This window comes from Aythya ferina (genome assembly GCF_964211825.1).
Source record: "Aythya ferina genome assembly, contig: HAP1_SCAFFOLD_870, whole genome shotgun sequence".
Taxonomy (NCBI): Eukaryota; Metazoa; Chordata; class Aves; order Anseriformes; family Anatidae; genus Aythya; species Aythya ferina.
In genome coordinates, this window is record NW_028180910.1 from 3,203 (window position 1) to 30,782 (window position 27,580).

General features: G+C 65.3%; 5 protein-coding genes and 1 long non-coding RNA gene across 6 annotated transcripts; 2 read left to right on the plus strand and 4 right to left on the minus strand.

The window, feature by feature from the left end:
* Positions 1-269: 269 nt before the first annotated feature.
* RPL18 (ribosomal protein L18) lies at positions 270-3,835 on the minus strand. The gene is given in 8 exon segments (XM_084540460.1): positions 270-362; positions 364-400; positions 1,176-1,245; positions 1,356-1,479; positions 2,195-2,293; positions 3,197-3,304; positions 3,410-3,496; positions 3,760-3,835. Coding segments are annotated over 8 exon segments (567 nt in total). The 5' UTR covers positions 3,763-3,835; the 3' UTR covers positions 270-323.
* A 1,857-nt stretch (positions 3,836-5,692) lies between these two features.
* LOC311429378 lies at positions 5,693-6,383 on the minus strand. Its single transcript, XR_014688240.1, has 3 exons — positions 6,355-6,383; positions 6,239-6,296; positions 5,693-6,141 (listed from the first exon to the last, which is right to left on the minus strand). It is a non-coding gene; the product is annotated as an uncharacterized lncRNA (long non-coding RNA).
* Positions 6,384-6,426: 43 nt separating this feature from the next.
* Positions 6,427-10,444, minus strand: LOC311429372 (D site-binding protein-like). Its single transcript, XM_084540458.1, has 5 exons — positions 10,317-10,444; positions 8,981-9,166; positions 8,339-8,510; positions 7,429-7,784; positions 6,427-7,137 (listed from the first exon to the last, which is right to left on the minus strand). The coding sequence occupies exons 1-4, from the start codon at positions 10,403-10,405 to the stop codon at positions 7,569-7,571; spliced, it is 663 nt and encodes a 220-aa protein (XP_084396584.1). The 5' UTR covers positions 10,406-10,444; the 3' UTR covers positions 6,427-7,137; positions 7,429-7,568.
* A 2,028-nt stretch (positions 10,445-12,472) lies between these two features.
* ZNF865 (zinc finger protein 865) lies at positions 12,473-16,859 on the plus strand. Its single transcript, XM_084540459.1, has one exon. The coding sequence runs from the start codon at positions 12,511-12,513 to the stop codon at positions 15,718-15,720; it is 3,210 nt and encodes a 1,069-aa protein (XP_084396585.1). The 5' UTR covers positions 12,473-12,510; the 3' UTR covers positions 15,721-16,859.
* Positions 16,860-20,551: 3,692 nt separating this feature from the next.
* On the minus strand, positions 20,552-23,957 carry LOC311429376 (uncharacterized protein; the record flags this gene model as incomplete). Its single annotated transcript, XM_084540461.1, has 3 exons — positions 20,552-20,960; positions 21,346-22,571; positions 23,954-23,957. 2 exons carry the CDS (start codon positions 23,955-23,957, stop codon positions 21,394-21,396), a joined length of 1,182 nt encoding a protein of 393 aa, XP_084396587.1. The 3' UTR covers positions 20,552-20,960; positions 21,346-21,393.
* A 354-nt stretch (positions 23,958-24,311) lies between these two features.
* Positions 24,312-27,064, plus strand: CCDC106 (coiled-coil domain containing 106; the record flags this gene model as incomplete). Its single annotated transcript, XM_084540462.1, has 4 exons — positions 24,312-24,361; positions 24,920-24,998; positions 26,051-26,158; positions 26,894-27,064. Coding segments are annotated over exons 1-4 (370 nt in total), but the record flags the coding sequence as incomplete, so codon positions are not given.
* Between the last annotated feature and the right edge of the window lie 516 nt (positions 27,065-27,580).

Sequence of the window (27,580 nt, forward strand, 5' to 3'; positions counted from 1 at the left end):
AAAATTAAAGGGGGGGGGGGGCAGGATTAAGAAACAGACATAAATTTAATGGGGGGGGTCACAAGATTAAATGGGGGGGGTCAGGAATAAGGGGGGGGGACAGGATTAAAGGCGGGGGCCAGGATTAAGTGGGGGGGGCCTGGATTAAATGGGGGGGGCCAGGATTAAGTGTTGGGGGGGTCACAGGATTAAAGGGAGGGCGAGGATTAAAAAAGGGGGGGGGCACGGGATTTGAGGGGGGGTCACAGAGCACACACAGAGCCGTGGGGGGGGGGGCAGCGGCGTTTTATTTTTGGGGGGGGGTCCCCGGGGGGGGGGGGGGCTCAGTTCTTGTATCCGCGGCTGGCCCGGCGCCCCCGCGCCCCGCTCGAATTTCCGGCCCTTGGAGCGCACGTACGGCCTGGGGGGGGGGCAAAAAAAAGGGGGGGGGGGCACGGTGAGGGGGGGGCAACGGGACCCCCCCGCAAACATCCTGCCCCCCCCCGCCCAAAAATCCCATCCCCACCCCCAAAAAAATCCCCTTTTTATGGCGATTCTGGCACCCAGAGACCCCCCCCCCAGCCCTAAAACCACCCCAAGCCCCCCCCCCAAAAAAACTCCCCCCCCCTCCCCCATCGAGACCCCCCCCCCGGGACCCCCCCCCACTCAACAGTGCCCCCCCCAAACGATCCCAGAACCCCCCCAGCATCCCCCCAAAATTCTGCCCCCCCAACCCAAATCCTGACCCCCCTCCCCAAAATACCGCCCCCCCCAAATTTTAACCCCCCCGTTCTAAATCCTGACCCCCCCTCCCCAAATTTTGCCCCCCCCCCCATTAATTTTGCCCCTCCCAATCGTCCCCCCCTCCCCAAATTCTGCCTCCCCCCAATTGTCCCCCCTCCCACCACAAATTTTGCGACCCCCCCCCCCAAATTCTGGACCCCCCCATCTCAAAATCGACCCCCCCCAAATTCTGCCTCCCCCCAATCCCAAATTTTAACCCCCCCCCACCCCAAAATCCCCCCCCGACCCCTCCAAACCCCCCCCAAATCCCCCCTCTCCCTCCTTAACCCCCCCCTCAATTACACCACCACCCCCCCCATCCCAAATTCCGCCCCCCCCTCCCCAAAACTCCACCCCCCCCTCCCCAAAATCCCCCCCCCAATTTATTTTTGCCCCCCCCCCCCCCCCCTCACTTGGTGTGGCTGTGGGGGGTTCCCGGCGCCTTCCCGAAGTGCCTGTAGACCTCGCGCCCCTTCCTCGGCCCTAAAAGTTTTTTAAGGGGGGGGGGCACAAAAAAAAAGCCTCAGAGCCACGCGGGGGGGCCCCGGGGGGGTCGTTAAGGTGGTTTTTTTTTGGGGGGGGGGGGCACTCACCGGAGAGCAGCACCGTGCCTTTGCCCTTGGGGGAGGCCATGGCCAGCTGGTCGAAGGTCAGGATGGTGCCCCCCCCCCGCAGGATGCGGCTCCGGGCCCCCTTGGTGACCCTCAGGGCGCAGACCTGGGGGGGGGGGGGGGCGGAATTTAATTGGGGGGGGGGTTAATTAAAAGTGGGGGGGTCAAAAAATTAGGGGGGGGGGGAAATTTGAAAATTGAATCGAAAATGGGGCAGAAATACGGAAGAAAGTTAAAATCCATCGTGCCCCCCCAGCAGAAAAAAAAGATTTGGGAGCCCCCCAGCACCTTGTGGCCCCCCCCCAGCATTTTGTGACCCCCCCCCTTAAAAAAAAAGGGTGGGAATTGAAGGCCCAATAGGGAAACACCACCCAAAACCTCCCTTAAAATCCCTTGTGCCCCCCCCCCAAAAAAATTTGTGCCCCCCCCGCACCTTGTGGCCCCCCCCAATGTTTTGTGACCCCCCCCCCCTTAAAAAAAAAAAGGGGTGAACCCCCCCCCACTCACCCCAATGGAGCATCCCCACAAACCCCCCCTTAAAACCCCTTTTGCCCCCCCCAGCGCTTCGTGACCCCCCCCAAAAAAATGTGTGGCCCCCCCCGGGACCCCCCCAAGCTTTTTACGCCCCCCCCCCCGTCCCCCCCCCTCAAAAAAACGGGGAGAAACCCCCCCCCCCCATACTCACCCAATGGAGCATCCTCACAACCCCCCCCTTAAAACCCCTTTTGCCCCCCCCCAGCGCTTCGTGCCCCCCCCCACGATTTGGGGACCCCCCCCCAAAGATTTTTAAGCCCTCCCCCGTGCCCCCCCCCAAAAAAAACCTTCAGTTTGGGCACGTCCTGGATGCGCACGTCGTCCGTCACCGTGCCCACCACCACCGCCGTCTTGTTCTCCCGGCCCGGCAGCTTCATCTTGCGGATCTTTGGGGGGGGGGGACATCAGAAATCGCCCCCCCCATCGCGATAAGCCCCCCCCAATCGCGATAGGGCCCCTCCCCGATCGGAAATGTTTTAAAGAAACGTTTTGGGGTGAAAACGGTGCTTTTCGGAGCCTTTTTTCCTGCGATTACTACGGCTTTTTTGCGGGGGGGGGGGGGGAATTGTAAAATGCCCCCCCCCCCCATCACGATAAGCCCCCCCAATCGCGATAGGCCCCCCCCTCCAATTAAAACTTCCTTAAAAAAAAGCATTTTGGAGTGAAAACACTGAGTTTTGGGTTCTTTTTTCTATAAATACGATTTTTTTGGGGGGAGGGGGAGTTATAAAATGCCCCCCCCATCACGACAAGGCCCCCCCCAATCGCGATAGGGACCCCCCAGATCAGGAATCCTTTGAAGAACTGATTTGGGGTGAAATCAGTGCATTTTAGGGCTTTTTTTTTTTCTGCAAATATTATGGGTTTTTGGAAAGGGGGGGGGGGGGGGGGTCTCTGTGGTACTGGGGGGGTCACCGGGGGGGTTGGGGGCTATTGGGAGCTTTACTGGGATATACTGGGGGGGGGGTACCGGGTACCGACAGTTACCGGGGGGGGGTCCCCGGGTACCGGGGGGAGACCGGGGGGGTCTGAAGGGCACCGGGGGGGGGTCCCCGGGGACCGGGGGGGGGCTGAAGGGCACCGGGGGGGGTCCCCGGGGACTGGGGGGGGGCTGAAGGGGACCAGGAGATACCGGGGGGGGGGCTGAAGGGTACCGGGGGGGGGTCCCTGGCTACCGGGGGGGACCGGAGGGGGATCTTAAGGGTATCGGGGGAGACCGGGGGGTGTCCCCGGGTCCCGGGGGGGGTCTGAAGGGTCCCGGGGGGGGTCCCCGGGGGGGTCTCACCCACCATTCGGGACAGGGCCAGCGGCGGGCGGTTGGTTCGGCTCATGAAGAGGCGCTTGAGAATCACCTTGTTGAACGGAGAGTTGGTGCGGCGGGCCAGGAACCGGTACAGCTGCGGGGGGGGGGGGCAAGGGGTCAGTACCGGGACGGGGGGGGGGCACCGGGACCCCCAAACCCCCCCCCCGGGACCCCCAACCCCCCCCCTCCCCGGGCCTACCTTCACGAGCAGCCGCAGGTAGATGTCCTGGCTCTTGGGCTCCCGGCGCCGCACTTTGCGGTCCCGGTTGTGGCGGATGTCGACGCCCTGAAGGGGAGGGGGGGGGACGCGGGGGATCAGCGGCACCGGGACCAGGCCGCGGTTACCGGGACCAGGCCTCAGTCCCCGGGACCAGGCCGCGCTTACCGGACCCCCCTCCCCTCGCTCCCCCTCGCCCATCCGCCGCCCCCAAGCCCCCCTCCCTCCTCCATCGCCCTCCCCGGGTCCCTGCGGAGCGCGGCGGGGCCCCCCCGAGCCGCTGCCGGTGGCGGATGGCGGCGGATTCCCGGCGCGGCCGCTCCCGGACCCACCATGGCGGCGGCTGCTGCAGGCAGAGGAGAGGCCGCGCGAGCGCCGCGGGGGGTTATGGGAGAGAGAGAGACAGCGCTTCCGGTGGGACGGCCGGAAGTGGGTGGGATTGGGGCCGCTCTGCGCCGCGCCACTCGGTGGTGCTGGAGGACTCGGCCTCGTCCAATGGGGACGCGGCGGCGATCATAGAGGCGGAGGGGAAGGTAGAGCGTCCACCCGTGGAGGACTCCGCTCCGGATTAATTAATTAAGCCTGCTAATTGCGTTTGGCGGCAGGAGGGGCAGCGGCGGGGCCGCGGTGCACGCCGGGACAGTGGAGGAGCCCCCCCGGCCCCTCCCGGCGCCGCCGCCCCGGGGCTGTGGGCAGAAAACCGGGCCCTGCCCGCACCCAAGATGGCGCCCGCGGCCTCGCTGCCAGGCCGCCGTTGCCATGGCAACGCCGCTGCCATTGGCCGTGGGGGCCCTACCAGGAAGGGGGCGCCCCAAAAAGGAGGGAAACCCCAAAAAAGGGGAAACCCAAAAAAAAGGGGGGACCCTACAAAAATTGGGGACCCTATGAGGAATGGGGACACCTCAAAAATGGGGACACCCCGAAAGGGGGGACACCCCAAAAAAGAGGGACCCTGCAAGGAAGGGGAACACCCCAAAAATGGGGACCCTACAAAAAATGGGGATATCCCCAAAATTGGGACACCCCCAAAATTGGGACACCCCAAAAGTTGGGGACCTTGGTGGCCATTGGGGATCCTACAAGGAATGGGGACACCCCCAAAAATGGGGATCTTGGTGGCCATGGGGACCCTACAAGGAAGGGGGACACCCCAAAAATGGGGAGACCCCAAAAATTGGGACACCCCAAAAATGGGGACCCTGTGAGGAATGGGGACAACCCAAAGAATGAGGAGACCCCAAAAAATGGGGAGACCCCAAAAATGGGGACACCTTGGTGGCCAGTGGGGACCCTACAAAGAAGGGGGACCCCCCAAAAAAAGGGAACCCTAAAAAGAAAGGGGACACCCAAAAAAAATGGGGACCCTACAAAAAAGGGGACCCCACAAAGAAGGGGGACACCCCAAAAAATGGGGGCACCCCAAAAAATGGGGACACCCCCCAAAAAACGGGGACCCTACAAGGACAACTCAGTGGCCATAGGGGCCTTGGGATTGGGACCTGGGGGATTTGGGGGGGGTCCCCAAGTGTCTGGGGGGGGGGCAGGGGAAATTTGGGGGCCCCCAACGACCCCAAACACCTGGGGGGGGTCCCAAATTCTCGGGGGGACCCCAAATCCCCATGGGATGTGTGTGTGGGGGGAGCTCTGCGCCCATCAGGGTTTGGGGGGGGTCCAGATAATTGGGGGGGTGGGGCACGGGGGGGTGTAGGGACACGGGGGGGTGTAGGGACACGGGGGGGTGACGACGAGGGGGGGGGGGACACCCCATAACCCCCCACCCCCAAAAAAATCCCCAAATGAGGCTCAGGCGGGTTCAGAGGTTTTATTATGTACAAAACGCCCCCCTCCCAAAAAAAATGTGACCCCCCCCCCCCACATCACAGTTTTTTTTTGGGGGGGGGTCACGACCGTCCCCCCCCCCCAAACCCTTATTTTGGCGGGGGGGGGGCATTAAAGTGGTCAAAGTGCAGGGGTTTTTTGGGGGGGGGTTGGGGGGCAGGACCCCCCCCCCCCGGGGGTGTTTTTTTTTGGGGGGGGGTCACGTGCTGGTTTTTGGAGTGCCCCCCCCCTCCCCTCCCAGTGACGCTACTGGCCTTAACTGGGAATGGGTCACTGGGAGGAACTGGGGGGGGGGGGGGGGTTAAAGGACCCCCCCCCCCCAATTTTGTCACCTGGGGGGGGGGGGGCAGTGGTCAGAGCTTGGGGGAGGGGGGCAGTGCAGGGGGGTGAGGGGGGGGGGGGCGCCCCCCCCCCTTATTGTGCTTTAAACCAGCCCGGGGGCTGGGGAATAAATATTTGGGGGGGGGCACCCTAAAAAAAGGGGGGGCACCCGGATAAAGGGGGGAGCACCCCAAAAAGGGGGGGCACCCTAAAAAGGGGGGGGGCACCCGGATAAAGGGGGGAGGGTGCATAACCGATGGGGGGGGCAAATGGAGGGGAGGACCCCCCCAAAAAAAAATTAAGGGGGGGACCCCGAAACTGGGGGGGACCCCAAGACATTGGGGGGGGGCCTCAACGTCTTGGGGGGGGGCCAAGATCTTGGGGGGACCCCAAAACATAGGGGGGGACCCTAAGGCATTGAGGGGACCCCAACACCTTGGGGGGGACCCTAAGACCTTTGGGGGACCCCAAAACCTGGGGGGGACCCCAAGACTTAGGGGGGGACCCTAAGATGGTGAGGGGGGACCCCAAGACTTGGGGGGGACCCCAAGACCCTGAGGTTGACCCTAAGGCATTGGGGGGACCCCAAGACCTAGGGGGTACCCCAAGACCTGGGGGTTGACCCTAAGGCATTGGGGATGACCCCAAGACATTGGGGGGGACCCCAAGACTTGGGGGGGACCCCAAAACCTTGATTGGACCCCAAGACCTGGAGATTGACCCTAAGACATTGGGGGGGACCCCAAGACTTGGGGGGACCCCAAGACCTAGGGGTTGACCCTAAGACATTGGGGGACCCCGAAACCATGATGGGACCCCAAAACCTTGATGGGACCCCAACACCTTGGCCAACCCAACGCGTTGGGTCACCCCAACACCCCGATGACTCCCCATCACCCGGGGGGTCCCCAGTTCCCCCCGGGGGGGCTCAGAGGGCTCCGTGCCGGGCCTCGTAGCGGGCGAGGAGGGCTCGGAGGCGGGCTGGGTGGAACCCCAAGACCTTGGTGGGACCCCAAGACCTGGAGGTTGACCCTAAGACGTTGGGATTGACCCCAAGACATTGGGGGACCCCAAAACCTTGATGGAACCCCAACTTCTTGATGGGAACTCAACACCTTGGCCAACCCAAGCCCTTGGCCAACCCAACGCGTTGGGTCACCCCAACACCCCGATGACTCCCCATCACCCGGGGGGTCCCCAATCCCTCCGGGGGGTCACCGATTCCCCCGGGGGGGCTCAGAGGGCGCCGTGCCGGGCCTCGTAGCGGGCGAGGAGGGCTCGCAGGCGGGCTGGGTGGAACCCCAAGACCTTGGTGGGACCCCAAGACCTGGGGGTTGACCCCAAGACATTGGGGGGACCCCAAGACCTGAGGGTTGACCCTAAGACATTGGGGATGACCCCAAGACATTGGGGGACCCCAAAACCTTGATGGGACCCCAAAACCTTGATGGGACCTCAACACCTTGGCCAACCCAAGACCTTGGCCAACCCAACGCGTTGAGTCATCCCCAACACCTTGGGTCACCCCAAGACTTTGGCCAACCCAACGCCTTGGCCAACGCAACGCGTTGGGTCACCCCAACACCCCGATGACTCCCCATCACCCGGGGGGTCCCCAATCCCCCCGGGGGGTCCCCGATTCCCCTGGGGGGGCTCAGAGGGCGCCGTGCCGGGCCTCGTAGCGGGCGAGGAGGGCTCGCAGGCGGGCTGGGTGGAACCCCAAGACCTTGGTGGGACCCCAAGACCTAGGGGTTGACCCTAAGACGTTGGGGATGACCCCAAGACATTGGGGGACCCCAAAACCTTGATGGAACCCCGACTTCTTGATGGGAATTCAACACCTTGGCCAACCCAAGACCTTGGCCAACCCAACGCGTTGAGTCATCCTCAACGCCTTGGGTCACCCCAACACCCCGATGACTCCCCATCACCCGGGGGCTCCCCAATCCCCCCGGGGGGTCCCCGATTCCCCCGGGGGGGCTCAGAGGGCGCCGTGCCGGGCCTCGTAGCGGGCGAGGAGGGCTCGGAGGCGGGCCAGGTCCCGGCGGGCGGCCGCCACCTCGTGCCGCAGCGCCGCGTTGTCGCGCTCCAGGAGGGCGGCGCGCGCCGAGAGCTGGTTCTCCTTCAGCCGCCGCGCCTCCCGCGAGCGCCGCGCCGCCGCGTTGTTCCGGCTGCGCCGGCTCCAGTACTTCTCGTCCTGGGGGGGGGGGAGAGAATAAAATGGGGGGGGTCACCAAGGGCTTGGGGACCCCCATTGGGGTTGGGTTTGAGCCTATGGGTTGGGTAAAGGGGCGTTGGGGGGGTCAAGGGGGGGCATAACCAATGTTTGGGACCCCCCCACAATGTGTAGGACCCCCCCAGTGTCTGGGATTTCTCGTCTGGGGGGGGTAGAATAAAATGGGGGGGTCACCAAGGGATTGGGGGGGCACCCATTGGGATTAGGGACCCCCATTGGGTTGGGTTTGAGTTTGGGATCCCCTCTTGCCCCCCCAGCACCCCCCATACCCCTTCTGACCCCCCCCCAGGATCCCCCCCAGCCCTGAGACCCCCCCCGGGACCCCCCCGGACCCCCTCAGGACCCTCTCTTGCCCCCCCATACCCCCCCAGGACCCTTCTGTCCCCCCCATACCCCCCCATACCAATATCCCCATACCCCCCAGCCCCCTCCCCAGCCTCCCAGGACCCCCCCCCAGCCCCCCAGGACCCCCCCCAGCCCCGAGACCCCCCCCAGGACCCCCCCCGGGCCCCCACCTTCTGCTCCTCGGGGACGTGCACCTTGCGGGCCTTGCGGGCCATGGGCTGGGGGCGCAGCTCGTCCGGCCCGAAACGCAGCCGCCGGGGGTCCAGGGCCCCCCCCCGGGGGTCAAGGGACCCCCCCCCGGGAAGAGCATCCCCCCCCGGCAGCGCTTCCATCACCCCGGGGCTGGGGGGGGCGCGGGGTGGGGGGGGGGGCTGTGGGAGGGGAGGGGGAGAGGTTGGGGGGGGGAAGGGTCAGGGGAACCCACTGTGACCCCCCCCCAGCACAGTGACCCCCCCCCCACTCCCCCTATGACCCCCCCACGACCCCTTCCAGGTCACCGTGACCCCCCCACGACCCCCCCTAGCTCTCTGTGACCCCTCCCCCCCCCCCATGACGCTCCCCACGCCCCCCCTGACCCCCCCCCGACCCCCCCACGCCCCCCCCACGCCTCTATGACCCCCCCCACACCCCCTCCGACCCCCCCACGCCCCCCTCCAGGTCACCGTGACCCCCCCACGCTCCCCTCCTGGTCACCGTGACCCCCCTCCCACGCCCCCGTGACCCTCCCCATGCCCCCCCCCGACCCCCCCACGCCCCCCTGACCCCCCCACGCCCCCCCCTGACCCCCCCCACGCCCCCCCCGACCCCCCCACGCACCGGGCGGCCGCTCGGGGCCGGGTTCGGGGCTGGGGGGCAGCCCGTGCTCCCGCAGGAACTCGTCCAGGTCCACGTATTCCAGGTCCCCCCCCCCGTGGGGGGGCCCCCCCCGCTCCCACGGCAGCGCTGCCACGAGTGGGCCCGGCCCCCGGCCCGGGCACCCCCCCGCCTCCTCCATGGACCTGCGTGGGCGTGGGGGGGGGGGATGCGTTTTAACACCACCCCCCCCCCCCCCAAGCACTCCACGACCCCCCCCCACGCACCTCTCACCCCCCCCCACGCACCCCCCAGGACCTCCCACGCACCCACCCCGCACTCCATGACCCCCCCACGCAGCCCACGATGCCCCCCAATACACCCCTGACCCCCCCCACGCCCCCCCCAGGTCTCCCACGCCCACCCCGCTCCCCTCACCCCCCCCACGTGCACGCGCGGTCACGCGTGGGAAAAAATAAAACACGCGTGGGGGGGGGGGCGAGCGCCCACGCGGGGGGGTGGGGGTGGGGGCTCGTGCCCGGCATCACGTGACAACGGAGGGGGTTTTGGGGGGGGGGGGTGCGCGCGCTCCACGCGTGAAGCGCGTGGGGGGGGGTGTGTGTGTGGGGGGGGCACGTGCGGCGGCCGCACGTGCAGGGGGCGGGGTTTGGGGGCGGGGCTTGGTGGGCGCGCGCGCCCGCCCACGTGCCCGCGGCGCTCACGTGTGCGCCCCCCCCCCCACGTGCGGCTTCACCTCGCGCGACCCCGCGGCGGCGCCCACGGGACACGGGAGCTCCCCTCCCCCCCCCCTCCCCCACCGCCCCCCCCCAACCGGAAACGGCCCCGGGGGGTGCCGGTGCCCCCCCCCCCACCCCCTCCCAGACCCCCTCCCCCTCCGGTTCCCGGTGCCCCCCCCCCGAGACCCCGGTGCCCCCCCCCAGACCCCGGTGCCCCCCCCAGATCCCGGTGCCCCCCCCCGGTGCCGGTGCCATTGACGCAAAGCCCCGGTCCCCCCCCGGTCCCCCCCTCCCCAGCCCCGTACCCCCAATGTCGGTGCCGGTCTCCCCGGTTCCCGGTCCCCCCACCCCCATACCCCAAATCCCAGCCCCCCCCCGGCCCCATACCCCCGATCCCGGTACCCCCCCCCCGGTACCCCCCCGGTTCCCGGTACCCCCCCTCCCAGCCCCCCCCATCCCCCTACCCCCACTCCCAGCCCCCCCCAGCCCCCTACCCCTAATTCCCGGTACCCCCAGCCCCCCCCCCCCCGGTTCCAGCCCCCCCCCAGCCCCGTCCCCCCGGTCCCGGTCCCGGTGCCCCCCCCCCATTTTCCCTTCCCCCCCCCCCCCCGTTCCCCACCTGCCGCCCCTCGCCCCGCCGTGCCCTCGGCATGTGCCGCCCGCGGGGGCGCTCCAGGGGGCGGGGCCTCGCGATGGCCACGCCCACATCCCCACCCCGCCCCGCCTATCCCCGCCCTAACCCCGCCCTAACCCCGCCTATCGCCACGCCCCGCTCTCGGCTCCCTCCAAGCGCGGGGCGGGGCGAAGCGAGGCCACGCCCACCCCGCGCACGTTGCGCTCCCGCATGCCGCGCCCCGCCCTCTTGGGGGCGGGGCTGTTTGTGGGGGGTGCAACCAATAGGGAGGCGAGGGGGCGGGGCCAGCGGTCATGCGGCACGGCCATGGGTGCCGCGCGGGGGGCGGGGGGGGCTGACCTAGATTTAGCCAATGGGGAGGCGGCAAGGGGGCGGGGCCTGACCCACTTTTGGCCAATGGGAGCGGCGGCGGGGCGCGGGGCACGTGGGGCCGCACGTGCCGGGGGCGCCGCCATCTTTGGTGTGGCCCTGAGGGCGGGGCCCGGCGCCATCTTGGGTGCGGGCAGCGGCCGCCCTCACCCGCCGGCTTCCGGCCGCCATCTTGGGTGCGGGCAGCGCCGCCATCTTGTGGCGGCGGCCATCTTGGCGGGGGGGGGGGGCGAGGAGCCGCGGGCGCCATCTTGAGTGCGGGCAAAGCCCCCCCCCACCCCCAAAACCCCCCAAACCCCCCCAAAAACCCCCCAGAACCCCCCCCCGGGAGGGGCAAGGCCGGGCTCTGGGGGTCCCCACGGATCAATTTGGGGGGTGTGTGGGGGGGCACAGCAAAGTATTGTGGGGGGGGGGGCGGTAACGGGGGTCACGTGGTGCCACTTTGGGGGGGGGGGGTTCCGGGTCCGGTGGGGGAGGCGCCGCGGTGCAGGCCCCGGAGCGAGCGGGGCCCAGGCACAGCCCCCCCGGGACCCCCCCGGGACCCCCCCCCCCCCGGAGGCAGAGCCCCCCCCCCCCCCCCCCCAGCCCCTCATCCCCCCCCCAAAGCCCCCCCACAACCGGGGGCTGCGCTGGGACGGAGCCGAGGTGAGTGACCCCCCCCCAGCCCCCAAATCCCCCATTTTACCCCCACTTTTTGGGGCTCCCCCCCATTATCCCCCCCCCATTAACCTCCTCATTAGCCCCGACCCCCCCCCATTAGCCCCAAGCCCCCCCCCATTAACCCTGAGCCCCCCCCATGGGCTCTGCCCCCCGTTAATTCTCTGCCCTCATTAACCCTTCCCCTAATTAGCCCTTCCCCCATTAACCCTGAGCCCCCCCATTACCCCCTGCCCCCCCCATTACCCCCATACCCCCATTGATTACTCCTCCCCCCCCAATTAACCCCACGTCCCCTCATTAATCCTCACCCCCCCCATTACTGCTCTGCTCCCCTATGCATTGGCCCCATTTCCCCCCTAATTAACCCCATTTCCCCCCAGTAACCCCATTTCCTCCCCATTTACCCTGTGTCCCCCCACCCCAATCCCCCCATTTCCCCCTCATTTCCCCCCCAACTCCCCTCGTTTCCCCCCAATTCCCCCATTTCCCCCCTCCAATCCCCCCCATTTCCCCCCCCATTCCCCCATTTCCCCCCAATTCCCCCATTTCCCCCCATTTCCCCCCAAATCCCCCTATTTCCCCCCTAATCCCCCCCAATCCCCCACAAATCCCCCCCAGTCCCCCCCATTTCCCCCCCCAATCCCCCCCATTTCCCCCCTAATCCCCCCCATTTCCCCCCAATCCCCCCTAATCCCCCCCAATTCCCCCCCCAATTCCCCCATTTCCCCCCAGTCCCCCCATTTCCCCCCCAATCCCCATTTCCCCCCATTTTCCCCCAAATCCCCCTATTTCCCCCCTAATCCCCCCAAAATCCCCCCATTTCCGTCCTAATCCCCCCAAATCCCCCTATTTCCCCCCCTTTTCCCCCCCATTTTTCCCCCCATTTCCCCCTAATCCCCCCCATTTCCCCCTCCAATCCTCCCATTTCCCCCCCATTTCCCCCCAACTCCCCCCATCCCCCCCCATCACCCCCCCCATGCCCCCCCACCCCCCCTAACCCCCTCCATTCCCCTTTTCCCCCACCCCCATTAACCCTCTCCCCCCCACTTCCCCGCCCTAGGACCTCTCCCCGCTCCTCCGAAGGCCGGCGCCCGCCCCCCCCCTACGTGCGTCTGTGTCCCCCCCCCCCAAAAAAAATTAAAAAAAAGAGATGGAAGCCAACGTCAGCGACGAGAGCGTCCACTTCCAGAGCTACCCCTTCGACTTCCTCGAGTTCCTCAACCACCAACGCTTCGAGCCCATGGAGCCCTACGGCCACGAGCACCCCAAGGCGCTGCCCCCCCTCCCCTGCCCCCAGCCCCCCTTCGAGTACCCCCCCCCGCCCGGCGCCCCCCCTTTCGACCGCCCCCCCTCGGCCAAGCACAAGGACTTCAAAGCCGAAGCCGCCGCCGCTGCCACCGCCGCGACGCAACCCAAAAAATCCGAGGTGGCCCCCGGGGGGGTCCCGACCTCGGGCGCCCCCCCGTATCCCGGCCCCGCCGTGGTGCCCCCCCCTCCTCAGCCCCTTTTTGAGGCCGCCGGCGCCTTCAACGCGCCGCAGTGGGGCATCGTCGACCTCTCCAGCCACCAGCACCTCTTCGGGGGGTTGAAACGAGGGGGGGCGGCCGCCGCGGGAGCCCCCCCGGCCCCTCCGGCTGCCCCCGAGGGGGGGGCGAAGGAGGAGAAGAGCTATTTCCGCCGGCTGAAGTACTTCATGGAGCGGCGCTTCCCCTGCGGGGTGTGCCAAAAATCCTTCAAGCAGTCGTCCCACTTGGTGCAGCATATGCTGGTGCACAGCGGCGAGCGGCCCTACGAGTGCGGGACCTGCGGCCGAACCTACAACCACGTCTCCAGCCTCATCCGCCACCGCCGGTGCCATAAAGACGCCCCCGAGGAGCCCCCCGCAACCGGCGCCGGCGCGGCCCCCAACGGGGCGAGCGCTTCGGTGGCTCCGGCAGCCGGCCCCGGCATGGCGGCGCCCAACGGGGTCAACGCGGCGGCCAGCGGGGTCAACGTGGCGGTGGCCGGCGTCATCGGGGCGCCCAACGGGGTCAACGGGGTCAACGCGGCGCCCAATGGGGTCAACGGGGTCAACGCGGGGCCAACTGGAGTCAACGCGGCGCCCAACGGGGTCAACGCGGCGCCCAACGGAGTCAACGCGGCGCCCAACGGAGTCAACGCGGCGCCCAACGGAGTCAACGCGGGGCCAAACGGAGTCAACGCGGGACCCAACGGGGTCACCGCGGCGCCGAGCGGGGTCACCGCAACGCCCAACGCAGCCGCCATGGTGCCCGGCGTCCTCCCAGCCCCCACCGGTGCCGCGACGGCGTTGACCGGCGTCCTCCCCGCCCCCAGCGGCGTCCTCCCGGCGCCGACCGGAGTCATCCTCACCCCCGGCGGCGTCACCTTGACCCCCGGCGGCATCGCCCTGGCGCCCGGCGGAGCCCCCGCCGCGCCGCCCAGCGGCGCCGCGCCGGACGGGCCCTTCACCTGCTCGTTGTGCTGGAAAGTCTTCAAGAAACCCAGCCACCTCCACCAGCACCAGATCATCCACACCGGCGAGAAGCCCTTCAGCTGCTCGGTGTGCGCCAAGAGCTTCAACCGGCGCGAGAGCCTCACCCGCCACGTCAAGACCCACTCGGGGCTGCTGCGGGTGCCCTGCGCCGTCTGCGGCAAGGAATTTCGGGACCCGGCTTACCTCCTGCGGCACCAGGCGGCCCACAGCGGCCAGCGCCCCGACTACAAGTGCGAGGTGTGCGGCAAAGCCTACGCCGCCCCCCAGAGCCTCCTCCGGCACCGCCAGGTCCATGCCGGCCCCAAAACCGGCGGCGCCGCGGTGGCGATACCCTTCGCCGGCCTCCCCAAAACCACCGCGGCGGCGGCGGCGGCGTCGGCGGCGGCACCCATCGGCTTCCCCTTCGCCTCGGAGGAGGCGGGGAAGGCGGGGGAGGGCGGCGGGGGCTTTCTGACGCCCCCCACCGCGCTGCTGGCGCCGGGGAAGAGTTTCGGGTGCGGGATCTGCGGGCGAGCCTTCGGGCGGCGCGAGACGCTGAAGCGGCACGAGCGGATCCACACCGGGGAGAAGCCGCACCAGTGCGCCGTCTGCGGCAAGCGCTTCCGCGAGTCCTTCCACCTCAGCAAGCACCACGTGGTGCACACCCGCGAGCGGCCCTACAAGTGCGAGCTGTGCGGGAAGGCCTTCGGCTACCCCCAGAGCCTCACCCGGCACAAGCAGATCCACCGCCTGCCCTTGCCGTGCGGGCTGGGGGCGGCGGGGGTGGCCGCCCCCTCCTCCTCTTCTTCCTCCGCCGCCGTCGCCGAAGGGTTGAGTTACGGGTGCGGGGAGTGCGGGGAGCGCTTCCCCGACCTCTTCCACGCCGTCAACCACAAGGAAGCCCACGTTGGGGAGAAGCCCTACGGCTGCGACGCCTGCGGGAAAGCCTTCGGCTTCATCGAGAACCTGATGTGGCACAAGCTGGTGCACCAGGCGGCCCCCGAGCGGCTGCTGGCCGAGGGGGGGCCGGCGGCGGCGGCGGCGGCGGGCGAGAGCGGGGCGCAGCCCCCCGAGGAGCACCCGGTGGTGCCCAGCGGGGAGCGTTTCACCTGCGGGACCTGCGGGCAGAGCTTCAAGCACTTCTTGGGGCTGGTGACCCACAAATACGTCCACCTGGTGCGGCGCACGCTGGCCTGCGGCGTCTGCGGGCAGAGCTTCGCCGGCGCCTACGACCTCCTCCTCCACCGCCGCCGGCACCTGCAGAAGAGGCATTTCGGCTGCTCCGTCTGCGGGAAGCGTTTTTGGGAGGCCGCCCTGCTGATGCGGCACCAGCGCTGCCACACCGAGGAGCGGCCCTACCGCTGCGCCGTCTGCGGCCGCGGCTTCCTGCGCTCCTGGTACCTGCGGCAGCACAAGGTGGTGCACACCGGGGAGCGCGCCTACAAGTGCGCCCTGTGCAACAAGCGCTTCGCCCAGTCCTCCAGCCTGGCCGAGCACCAGCGGCTGCACGTGGTGGCCCGGCCCCAGCGCTGCCAGACCTGCGGCAAGACCTTCCGCTACCGCTCCAACCTGCTGGAGCACCGCCGCGTGCACCTAGGGGAGAAGGTGTACCGCTGCGAGCTGTGCGGCAAGAGCTTCTTCTACCTCTCCTCCATCCTGCGGCACCAGCGCTCGCACGACGCCCGCCGCGACCTGCGCTGCTCCGCCTGCCTCAAGCTCTTCAAGGACCCCAAGTATTTCAGCAAGCACCTCCAGACCCACCAGGGCGGGCGGCCCTTCAAGTGCAGCACCTGCGGGGAGGCGTTCAGGAACACCTACGGGCTCAAGAAGCACCGGCACGGCCACAAGCTGGAGCGCCTGGCCGCCCTGGCGCACAAGGACGCCTGAGGGAGGGGGCTCGGCGGCGGTGGGACCCCCCTCTCGGGGCCGTTTTCTTGGCCGGGGGGGTCTACAGGACGTGGATGGGGTGGTGGGGAGGGGTGGCGTGGCACGACGCGGCTCGTCATGGCACGACGTGGATCGTCATGGCACGACATGGATCATCATGGCACGACACGGCTCGTCATGGCACGACACGGCTCGGTACGGTGCGACACGCCTCGGCACGATTTATTGGGGTTCAACAGGGCTTGGCACGGGGCAGCACGGCTCGTCACGGCTTGTCATAGTGCAACATGGCTCAACACGGCTCGGCACGACTCGTGGCACAGCTCGTCATGGCCCAACACACCTTGGCATGGTCCAACACAACTCATCATGGCCCAACATTCCTTGGCACAGCTCGTCATGGCTCAACATGCCTTGGCACAGCTCGTCATGGTCCAACACGCCTTGGCGTGGTCCAACACGGCTCGTCATGGCCCAACACACCTTGGCATGGTCCAACATGGCTCATCATGGCCCAACACGCCTTGGCATGGTCCAACACAACTCATCATGGCCCAACACGCCTTGGCACAGCTCGTCATGGCCCAGCACACCTTGGCGTGATCCAACACAACTCATCATGGCCCAACATGCCTTGGCACAGTTCGTCATGGCCCAACATGCCTTGGCATCGTCCAACACGGCTCGTCATGGCCCAACATGTCTTGGCATGGTCCAACATGTCTCGTCATGGCCCAACACACCTCGTCATGGCCCAACACGCCTTGGCACGGCCACAGCCACAGGGGGCGGTTGGTCCCCAGCACCCTGGGACACACGGACACGGCCCCCTTGCTGCCCCCACCCCCAGCAGCCCCACGTGCCCAGCACAGACTCACGGGGCCGTATCCACATGCCGGTGCCCCCCCAAACCGCGGTGGGGTGGGGGCACGGGGAGAACCCCCCCAGCCCGTGTCCTCCGCCCCAGAGTTATTTTTGAACGCCGCAGGTCTATAAATAAATGGAAATATAAATCTATATCTAAGATATATATTATAGAGTCCCCCCCGTACCCCAAGGGGGCGGCCGGGCCCCCCGCTCACCCCCGCGTCTGCCCCGGTTGATGTACAGATGGAGCCGAAATTAAACTGTGGATGCGACCGAGGGGCCGACTCCTTCCAGGCGCCGGGGGGGGGGGGCGTGGGGTGGTTGGGTGGGTGGTGGTTGGGTTGGTTGGTTGAGGGGTTGGGTGGGTGGGTCATGGTTGGGTTGGTTGGGTCGTGGTTGGGTTGGTTGGGTCGTGGTTGGGTTGGTTGGGTCATGGTTGGGTTGGTTGGTTGGATCATGGTTGGGTTGGTTGGGTCATGGTTGGGTTGGTTGGGTCATGGTTGGGTTGGTTGGGTCATGGTTGGGTTGGTTGGATCATGGGTTGGTTGGTTGGATCGTGGTTGGGTTGGTTGGATCGTGGTTGGGTTGGTTGGGTCATGGTTGGGTTGGTTGGGTCATGGTTGGGTTGGTTGGTTGAGGGGTTGGTTGGATCGTGGTTGGGTTGGTTGGGTGGTTGATGGGATGGTTGGGTGGTTGATGAGTTGGTTGAGTGGTTGGATCATGATTGGGTTGGTTGGGTGGATCATGGTTGGGTGGTTGATGGGACGGTTGGTTGGTTAAGGGGTTGGTTGGTTGGTTGGTTGATGGGTTGGTTGGGTGGTTGAAGGGATGGTTGATTGGTTGATGGACGGGTTGGGTGGCCGATGGGTGGTTGGGTTGGTTAACGAGCGGCTTGGTTGGATCACGGACAGGGGCGTTGGCTGATTGGTTGATCGGTTGGATCACAGTCGGGTTGGTTGGCTGATGGGTTGGTTGGTTGGGTCACAGATGGGTTGGTTAATGGGTTGGTTGGGTCACAGATGGGTTAGTTAAGGGGTTGGTTTGGTCACGGATGGGTTGGTTAATGGGTTGGTTGGTTGGGTCATGGATGGGTTGGTTAATGGGTTGGTTGGGTCACAGATGGGTTGGTTAAGGGGTTGGTTGGGTCACAGATGGGTTGGTTAAGGGGTTGGTTGGTTGGGTCACGGATGGGTTGGTTAAGGGGTTGGTTGGTTGGGTCATGGATGGGTTGGTTAATGGGTTGGTTGGGTCACAGATGGGTTGGTTAAGGGGTTGGTTGGTTGGATCGTGGGTGAGTTGCAGTTGGCCACCGGTGTTTGTGCCTGGCGCCATCACCCCCCAGCCCCACAGAACGACACAACCGGAGAGAAAAACAAAAAACAGCTTTTTTATTAATAATTACAAAAAAACCAAACACGTTGAGGAGACCCCGGGGTGGAGGAACCCACAGGGGGCGTCGGGGGTCTCACACGGGCGCAGGCACCGCTCCCTTTCCCCGCTGTCCCCCGATGTCCCCAACTCTGCCACGTCCCCAGGGCCACCACCCCCCTACACAAGTCTTTGTGGCCACCGACTCTCCGTGTCCCCGATCCGGGGGTCTCCATCTCTCTCCGCAGGACCCCCAATTTTTGATGTTCTCCAGTCCCGTGGCCACCAGCCTTCCGCGTCCCCAGCCCCACAGCCACCATCTTTTGAGGTACCCCCAAACTCCCCCCAAACCACCCCCCAAAAAAAGCAAAACCACCCCAAAACCATCCCCGACAAAGACCAAACCCTCCCCAAACCCCCTCAAAACCCCTCCAATCGACCCCAAACGACCCTCTAAAAAGACCAAAACCTCTCCAAACCCCCCAAACAACCCCAAAATGACTCTGTAAAAAGACCAACCCCTCTCCAAACATCCCCAAACTGCCCCCAATCAACCCCAGTGTCCTCAATCAACCCCAAACCTTCCCCAAGCTTCTCCAACACCCCGAAACAACCCCAGACCACCCCCAAACTTCCTGAACACCCTGATAAAAACACAAAAAGCCTCCCCAAAACCAAAAATCAGGGCGCGGGCGGCCGGGGCAGGTGCTTCCTCCGCACGTGCCGCTGCAAGGTGTTGCGCTCGCCGAAGCGGAGGTGGCACTGGGGGCACTGGAAGGGGCGCTCACCCATGTCAAACCACCCCCTAAAAAGACCAAATCACCCCCAAACTCCCCCAAACTCCCCCAATCAACCCCAAAACGACCCCCTAAAAAGACCAAACCCTCTCCAAAGCCCCTCAAACAACCCCAAAATGACCTCTTAAAAAGATGAGACCCTCTCCAAACATCCCCAAAGTGCCCCCAATCAACCCCAAACCTTTCCCAAACTTCTCCAACACCCCGAAACAACCCCAAACCTTTCCCAAAGTTATCCAACACGCGAAAAAGAAACAAAACCACCCTCCCCAAAAATAAATCAGGGCGCGGGCGGCCGGGGCAGGTGCTTCCTCCTGACGTGCCGCTGCAAGGTGTTGCGCTCGCCGAAGCGGAGGTGGCACTGGGGGCACTGGAGGGGGCGCTCACCCTTGTAATATCACCCCCTAAAAACATCAAAACCATCCCAAATAAAACCGAATCTACCCCAAAGAACCCCAAAACGACCCCCTAAAGAGACCAAAGCCTCTCCAAAGCCCCCAAACAACCCCAAAATGACTCTGTAAAAAGACGAGACCCTCTCCAAACATCCCCAAAGTGCCCCCAAACCCTCTCCAAACCACCCCAAACCTCTCCAAACGTTCCCCAAACTGTTCCCAATCAACCCCAAACCTTTCCCAAACATATCAAACACCCCAAAAAAGACCCAAACCACCCTCCCCAGAAATAAATCAGGGTGCGGGCGGCCGGGGCAGGTGCTTCCTCCTGACGTGCCGCTGCAAGGTGGTGCGCTCCCCGAAGCGGAGGTGGCACTGGGGGCACTGGAAGGGGCGCTCACCTGTGCCAAACCACCCCCTAAAAACACCAAACTCCCCCCAATCAACCCCAAAACGACCCCCTAAAGAGACCAAAGCCTCTCCAAAGCCCCCAAACAACCCCAAAATCACTCTGTAAAAAGACGAGACCCTCTCCAAACATCCCCAAAGTGCCCCCAATGAACCTCAAACCTTTCCCAAACTTCTCCAACACCCCGAATCAACCCCAAACCTTCCCCAAACATATCAAACACCCCCAAAAAGACCCAAACCACCCTCCCCAAAAATAAATCACGGCGCGGGCGGCCGGGGCAGGTGCTTCCTCCTGACGTGCCGCTGCAAGGTGTTGCGCTCGCCGAAGCGGAGGTGGCACTGGGGGCACTGGAAGGGGCGCTCACCTGTGCCAAACCACCCCCTAAAAACACCAAACTCCCCCCAAAACACCCAATCAACCTGAAAACCACCCCCTAAAAAGACCATACCCTATCCAAACCCTCCCAAAACCCCCCTGAACAACCCCAAAGTGACTCCGTAAAAAGACCAAACCCTCTCCAAACATCCCCAAAGTGTCTCCAATCAACCCCAAACTTCTCCAAATTGTTCCCAATCAACCCCAAACCTTTCCCAAACTTCTCCAACACCCAAAAAAGAAACAAAACGACCCTCCCCAAAAATAAATCAGGGCGCAGGCGGCCGGGGCAGGTGCTTCCTCCTGACGTGCCGCTGCAAGGTGTTGCGCTCGCCGAAGCGGAGGTGGCACTGGGGGCACTGGAAGGGGCGCTCACCCGTGTAATATCACCCCCTGAAAAGACCAAATCACCCCCAAACTCCCCCAAACTCCCCCAATCAACCCCAAAACGACCCCCTAAAAAGACCAAACCCTCTCCAAAGCCCCTCAAACAACCCCAAAATGACTCTATAAAAAGACGAAAGCCTCTCCAAACCTCCCCAAACCGCCCCCAATCAACTCCAAACTTTCCCCAAACTTCTCCAAATTGTTCCCAATCAACCCCAAACCTTTCCCAAAGTTATCCAACACCCGAAAAAGAAACAAAACGACCCTCCCCAAAAATAAATCAGGGCGCAGGCGGCCGGGGCAGGTGCTTCCTCCTGACGTGCCGCTGCAAGGTGTTGCGCTCGCCGAAGCGGAGGTGGCACTGGGGGCACTGGAAGGGGCACTCACCCGTGTCAAACCACCCCCTAAAAACACCAAAACCATCCCAAATAAAACCGAATCTACCCCAAAGAACCCCAAAACGACTCCCTAAAGAGACCAAAGCCTCTCCAAAGCCCCTCAAACAACCCCAAAATGACCTCTTAAAAAGACGAAAGCCTCTCCAAACCTCCCCAAACAACCCCAAACCTTCCCGAAACTGTTCCCAGTCAACCCCAAACCTTTCCCAAACTTCTCCAACACCCCGAATCAACCCCAAACCTTTCCCAAACATATCAAACACCCCTAAAAAGCCCACCCCAAAAATAAATCAGGGCGCGGGCGGCCGGGGCAGGTGCTTCCTCCTGACGTGCCGCTGCAAGGTGTTGCGCTCCCCGAAGCGGAGGTGGCACTGGGGGCACTGGAAGGGTGCTCACCCTTGTAATATCACCCCCTAAAAACACCAAATCACCCCCAAACTCCCCCAATCAACCCCAAAACGACTCCCTAAAGAGACCAAAGCCTCTCCAAAGCCCCCAAACAACCCCAAAATGACTCTGTAAAAAGACGAGACCCTCTCCAAACATCCCCAAAGTGCCCCCAATCAACCCCAAACCTTTCCCAAACTTCTCCAACAACCCCAATCAACCCCAAACCTTTCCCAAACATATCAAACACCCCAAAAAAGACCCAAACCACCCTCCCCAGAAACAAATCACGGCGCGGGCGGCCGGGGCAGGTGCTTCCTCCTGACGTGCCGCTGCAAGGTGTTGCGCTCCCCGAAGCGGAGGTGGCACTGGGGGCACTGGAAGGGGCGCTCCCCGGTGTGGACCCGCTGGTGGTGGGCCAGCTCCCCCGAATCCCGAAAGCGGCGGGGGCAGAGGGGGCAGGCGTGGGGCTTGCGGGCGGCGTGGTGGGTGTACTTGTGGCGCTCCAGGTGGGACGTGCGCTTGAAGGCTTTGCCGCAGGCGCGGCAGACGTGGGGCTTGTGCTCCGAGTGCGCGATGCTGTGGCGCTGCAGGTAGGAGAGGTACTCGAAGGAGCGGCCGCACACCGGGCAGCCGAAGCTTCGCCGTAGGGCCCCCCCCCGCTCAGAGACCCCCCCCGGAGCGGTGAGGTCAGCCCTGGAATCGGGGAGCCCCCCCGCATTGGAAAAGCTCCCCCCCCTGGAATTGGGGAGGGTCCCGGGATTGGGGAGGTCACCGGGATTGGGGAGGTCTCCGGGATTGGGGAGGTCTCCGGGATTGGAGCCCCCCCTGGGATTGGAGCCCCCCCTGGAATTGGAGCCCCCCCCCGTATTGGAGACCCCCCCGGTACTGGAAATGCCCCCCCCAATATTGGAGACCCCCCTGGAATTGGAGACCCCCCTGGAATTGGAGAGCCCCCCCCTGGAATTGGAGAGCCCCCCCCTGGAATTGGAGAGCCCCCCCCTGGAATTGGAGACCCCCCTGATATTGGAGAGGCCCCCCCTGGAATTGGAGACCCCCCTGGAATTGGAGACCCCCCCCCTGGAATTGGAGCCCCCCCCCCCGGCACCGAAGCCCCCCCCCGGTTCGGCCACCAGGACGGTGTAAGGGAGGCCTTGGCTGTCAATGAGGAGGTAGCGGCCGCATTTTGGGGGGGGGCGCGGGGGGGGGTCTTCTTCGGGTGAGGGGGGGTCCCATGGTGGTGGTGGGGGGGGGCTTCCTGGTGAGGGGAGGGGTCCTTCTCCTGGGGACGGGGGCGTTCCTGGGGGTTGGGGGGGGGTTCCAAGCGGTGGGGGGGGTCCTTCTTCAGGTGGGGGGGGTCCTTCTCCTGGTGGGGGGGGTCCTTCTTCAGGTGGGGGGGGTCCTCCTGGTGGTCGTGGGGGGCTTCCTGGTGCTTGGGGGGGGCTTCCTCCTCCTCCTGGTGGTGCTGGGGGGGTCAGGGGGGGTCCTGTTGCTCGTCCCGGTGCTGGGGGGGGTCCTCCTGGTCGTGGTGGGGGGGCTGGGGGGGGTCTTGGTCCTCCTCCTGGTGGTGCTGGGGGGGGTCCTCCTGGTGCTGGGGGGGGTCCTCCTCCTGGTGGGGGGGGTCCTGTTGCTCCTCCTGGTGCTGGGGGGGGTCCTCCTGGTGGCGTTGTCGTGGGGGGGTCCCGGGGGGGGGCCGGGGTCTCGGTGGTGCTGTTTGGGGGGGGGGGGAGGAAGAGGTTAGATTAAAGTATGGGGGGGTTAAGGGGGTGGGAATATGAATGGGGGGGGGGGGTATGGGGGTCCCAGATCCCTTGGGGGGGGGGATTTGGGGGTCCTGGATCCCTTGGGGGGGGGTGGGGAGGGGATTTGGGGGTCCCAGATCCTTTTTGGGGGGGTTATGGGGGTTATGGGGGGGGGATATGGGGGTCCCAGGTCCCTGGGGGGGGGGGTTATGGGAGGGGGAGGAGCATGAGGGGGGGGGGAATTTGGGGGTCCCCTCCCTGTGATTAAATGGGGGGGGGGCTTGGGGGATTTGGGGAGGGGGTCAGGATTTGGGGGGGGTTGTTAGGGTTTGGGGGGGGGGTCAGGGGATTTGGGGAGGGGCTTGGGGGATTTGGGGGGGGGTTGTTAGGGTTTGGGGGGTTGTTAGGGTTTGGGGGGGGGGTCAGGGGATTTGGGGAGGGGGTCAGGATTTGGGGGGGGGGTCAGGGGATTTTTGGGGGGGGGTCTCCGCACCTCTGCACCTTCATGGGGCCGATCGGCGGCGGCAGCGCTCGGGGCTAAGCCGGGGGGCTCCGGGGGGGTCCGGGGGGGCCCCGCTTCATTGACGGGGGGGGGGGGGGAGGGGGCAACGTGGTGGTCGCGGGGGGGGGAGGGGGAGGGGAACGGCCCAGCCCCCCTGGGGGGGAGGGGGGGGAGGGGAGAAATCAAGGGCTGGGGTCTCGAAGGGGGGGGGATTTTTGGGGGTGCGGGGGGGGGAGGGGGTCGGGGGGGGGGTCAGGGCAAGCCCCGGCGGGGGCGGCCGGGGGGGGGCCCCATGGGGTGCGGGGGGGGGGGGGGCCGCGGCCGTCGTCGCCCCTCGGCCCGCGCCGGTGTCGCAGCGTTTGGAGCCCGGCTGGGAAAAAGGGCGGCGAGAAGGCGAGTTCCGAGCCCCCCCCCCCAAAAAAAAATAATAAAATTTCCCCATTTTTATCCCCCCCCCCCAAGAAAAAAATCTTCCCCCCCCCCCCCGCAGGGTATCACATCCACCGTGCCTGTAAAATCCACCCCCCCCAAAGAAAAAAAATTAAAAAAAAAATGGGGGGGCACGCGGGGGGGGCTCGCGCGTGCCCCGTGCCCCCCCCACACTCATCGCGAGCCCCCCCCCCCGGTAAAAAAAAAAAAAAAAAAAAAAAAAACCTCCTCCCAACCTCCCCCTCCCCATTTTTCGTCTGGGTCCCGGGCTCGGAATTTTGCCCCGGTCCCTTGCGGGGGGCGGCGGGGCCCGGGCGGGGGCTTAGGGAGCGTCGCGCAAGAGCCGAACGCGATCGGAGCCGAAAAATCCCCCGGGGGGAGGGGGGGGGGAGGGGAGAGAGGAGAGGAAGGAGGCGGTGGGCGGGGTCAATGGGGGGGGGGGGCGGGATTTTTCTTTGGGGGGGGGGCGCTGCGGTTGTGCCCCCCCCCCCCCCCTTTCATTCGTGGGCCCCCCCCCCCCCCCCCCGCGCTTTGCAGGCGGGCCCTGGGCGGGCGGCGGCCGCCGGGTGGATGCGGAGCGGGGTGAGAGCGGGGCCCCCCCCCCAAAAAAAAAGCCCCCCCCCCCTTAAAAAAAGCCCCCCCCCCATTCAGGGACCCCCCCACACACGTTTTGGGGACCCCCCCCCACGTGACCCTCTCTTGGGGGGGGGTCCGGGATGGTGGGAGGGGCGGCCTGGATTTTTTGGGGGGGGGGTCTGAGGGGTTTTTTTTTGGGGGGGGGGCTCATTTTTTGGGGGGGGGGGTCCCAATTATGGGGGGGGGGCCGGGATGGTGTGGGGGGAGGCCTGGATTTTTTTTGGGGGGGGGGGTCTGAGGGTTTTTATTAGGGGGGGGGGGCTTTGGATTTGGGGGGGGCTCATTTTTTTCGGGGGGGGGTCTCGATTTGGGGGGGGTCATTTTTTTCGGGGGGGGCGCTGGATTTGGGGGGGGGGCTCGGTTTGGGGGGGGGGCTAGGAATTTTGGGGGGGGCTCAGGGATTTTTTGGGGGGGTCTCTGGTTTGGGGGGGGTCTCAGAATTTGGGGGGGGGGCCTCAGAATTTGGGGGGGGGGCACCCTGACGTGTCCCCCCCCCCCCCGCAGCGTCCCGAGGTGCCTGGAGGCAGCGGGGGGGCCGGGGGGGGCCCGGCCATGGCCGAACGTGGAGGGAGGCGCAGAGCCGGTACGGGGGGGGGGGAATTATTGATTAGGGGGGGGCAGTTATTGATGGGGGGGTCCCTATTGATTGGGGGGGGCAGTTATTGATTGGGGGGGGTCAGTTATTGATTGGGGGGGCTCTTATTGATTGGGGGGGGTCCTTAATGATTGGGGGGGGTCCTTAATGATTGGGGGGGGTCCTTAACGATTGGGGGGTCTCTTATTGAAGGGGGGGGTCAGTTATTGATTGGGGGGGTCAATTATTGATGGGGGGGCAGTTATTGATTGGGGGGGGTCCCTATTGATTGGGGGGGCAGTTATTGATTGGGGGGTCAATTATTGATGGGGGGGGTCAGTTATTGATTGGGAGGGGTCCCTATTGATTGGGGGGGGCAGTTATTGATTGGGGGGGCTCTTATTGATTGGGGGGGCAGTTATTGATTGGGGGGGCTCTTATTGATTGGGGGGGGGTCCTTAATGATGGGGGGGGTCAGTTATTGATTGGGGGGGGCTTATTGATGGGGGAGCCCTTATTGATTAGGGGGGGGCCTTATTGATTGGGGGGGGTCCCTTATTTATGGGGGTGGCTCTTATTGATTGGGGGGGGTCAGTTATTGATGGGGGGGGTCTCTTATTGATTGGGGGGGGGCCTTATTAGTGGGGGGGAGTCTCTTATTGATCGGGGGGGCAGTTATTGATTTGGGGGGGGTCCCTTATTGATTGGGGGAGGTCTCTTATTGATTGGGGGGGGCCCTTATTGAGTGGGGGGGGTCAATTATTGGTATGGGGGGGCCCTTACTGATTGCGGGGATCTGTTATTGATCGGGGGGGTCCCTTATTAATTGGGGGGGTCCCTATTGATTGGGGGGTCAGTTATTGATTGGGGGGTCAGTTATTGATTGGGGGGGGTCAGTTATTGATATGGGGGGGGCCTTATTGATTGGGGGGGGTCCCTTCTTGATTGGGGGGGGCACTAAGGGGGGGGTGGTTCTGTTAAGGGGGGGACTTTTTTTGGGGGGGAGGGGTCAGTGTGGGGGTGGGCTGGTGACCCCCCCCCCCCGTGCCCCCCCCCCCCAGTGAAGAAGGACGAGGAGGCTTTCGAGATCTCCATCCCCTTCGAGGAGCCCCCCCACATCGAGCCCCCCCTCTTCTACAGCCTCAGCCCCCCCCAGAGCAACTTTGAAGGTGGGGGGGGGGGGTCCTGGGGGGGGGGATTTGGGGTCTGGGGGGCCATGGGGGGGGGTCCTGGGGCGGGAATTTGGGGTCTGGGGGGGTCCTGGGGTGCATTTTTTGAGGGGGGGGGTCCTGGGGGGGGGGATTTAGGGCCGGTGGGGGCCCTAAGGGGGGGGCCCTGGGGTGTGGTTTTTTGAGGGGGGGGTCCTCGGGGTGTGTAGGTGTTTTTTTGGGGGGGGGGATTTGGGGTTTGGGGGGGGGAGGATTTGTTTTTTTTTTGGGGGGGGATTTGGGGTTTTATGGGGGGATTTGGGGCTTTGTGGGGGGATTTGGGGTTTGGGGGGGGATTTGTTTTTTTTGGGGGGGCAGGTGTTTTTTGGGAGGAATTTGGGTTTTTTGGGGGGGAGATTTGAGGTTTGGGGGGATTTGTTTTTTTTGTGGGGGGGGAATTTGAGGTTTTTGGGACGCGTAGGTGGTTTTTTGGGGGTAAATTCGGTGTTTTTGGGGGTAAATTCGGTTGTTTTGGGGGGGAATTTGGGTTTTGGGGCGGAATTTGGGGTTTGGAGTGGGAATTTGGGGTTTTTGGAGGGGGATTTGTTTTTTTTTGGGGGGGGGGATTTCTTTTGGTGGGGGATTTGTTTTGGGGGGGGGGGGCAATTTTGGGGGGATCTCCGAGAATCTCAAGGGTGAATCGGGGAGTGCGGGGGGGGGGTCCTGGAGCTTTTTTTGGGGTTCCCCCCCCCACAGAGCCGTCGGAGGCGCGGGGGGGGGCGCTGGGGGGGGCGCTGGGGGCGCAGCTTCACCTGGCCCTGGAGCGCAACGCCTGGCTGCAGAAACGCATCGAGGACCTGGAGGAGGAGAGGGACTTCCTCCGCTGCCAGCTCGACAAATTCAGCTCTGCGGCGCGGGGGGGGGACGGTGAGGGGGGGGGGGCACATTGGGGGGGCATGGGGGGGTCATTGGGGTGGGGTATGGGGGGGTATGGGGGGGTTATGGGGGGGTATAGGGGGGTATAAGGGGGGTATGGGGGGAGTTGGGGGGGTTATGGGGGGGGCACTGGTGGGGGGGGCACATGGGGGGGGTATGGGGGGGTCATTGGGGGGGGTATGGGGGGGTATGGGGGGGGTTAGGGGGGGTTATAGGGGGGTATAAGGGGGGTATGGGGGGGGTATAAAGGGGGATATGGGGGGGTATAAGGGGGAAATGGGGGGAGTTGGGGGGGTTATGGGGGGGGCACTGGTGGGGGGGGCACCTGGGGGGGGCACAAGGGGGTGGGGGGGTCATTGGGATGGGTATGGGGGGGTATGGGGGAGGTGGGGGGATGGGGGGGAACCCCCTTCCTCCGCTGCCAGCTCGACAAATTCAGCTCTGCGGCGAGGGGGGGGACGGTGAGGGGGGGGGGGCACATTGGGGGGGCATGGGGGGGTCATTGGG

Excerpts from the sequence above, each read along its gene's own strand:
- ZNF865 (XM_084540459.1), top strand. The coding sequence starts at position 12,511 with ATGGAAGCCAACGTCAGCGACGAGAGCGTCCACTTCCAGAGCTACCCC.
- LOC311429372 (XM_084540458.1), bottom strand. The coding sequence starts at position 10,405 with ATGTGGGCGTGGCCATCGCGAGGCCCCGCCCCCTGGAGCGCCCCCGCG. Across the intron at positions 9,167-10,316 it reads GGCGGGGCGAGGGGCGGCAG|GTCCATGGAGGAGGCGGGGG; the intron begins GTGGGGAACGGG and ends ACGCCCACGCAG. Across the intron at positions 8,511-8,980 it reads CCCGAGCGGCCGCCCGGTGC|CCCCGGGGTGATGGAAGCGC; the intron begins GTGGGGGGGTCG and ends CGCCCCCCCCAG.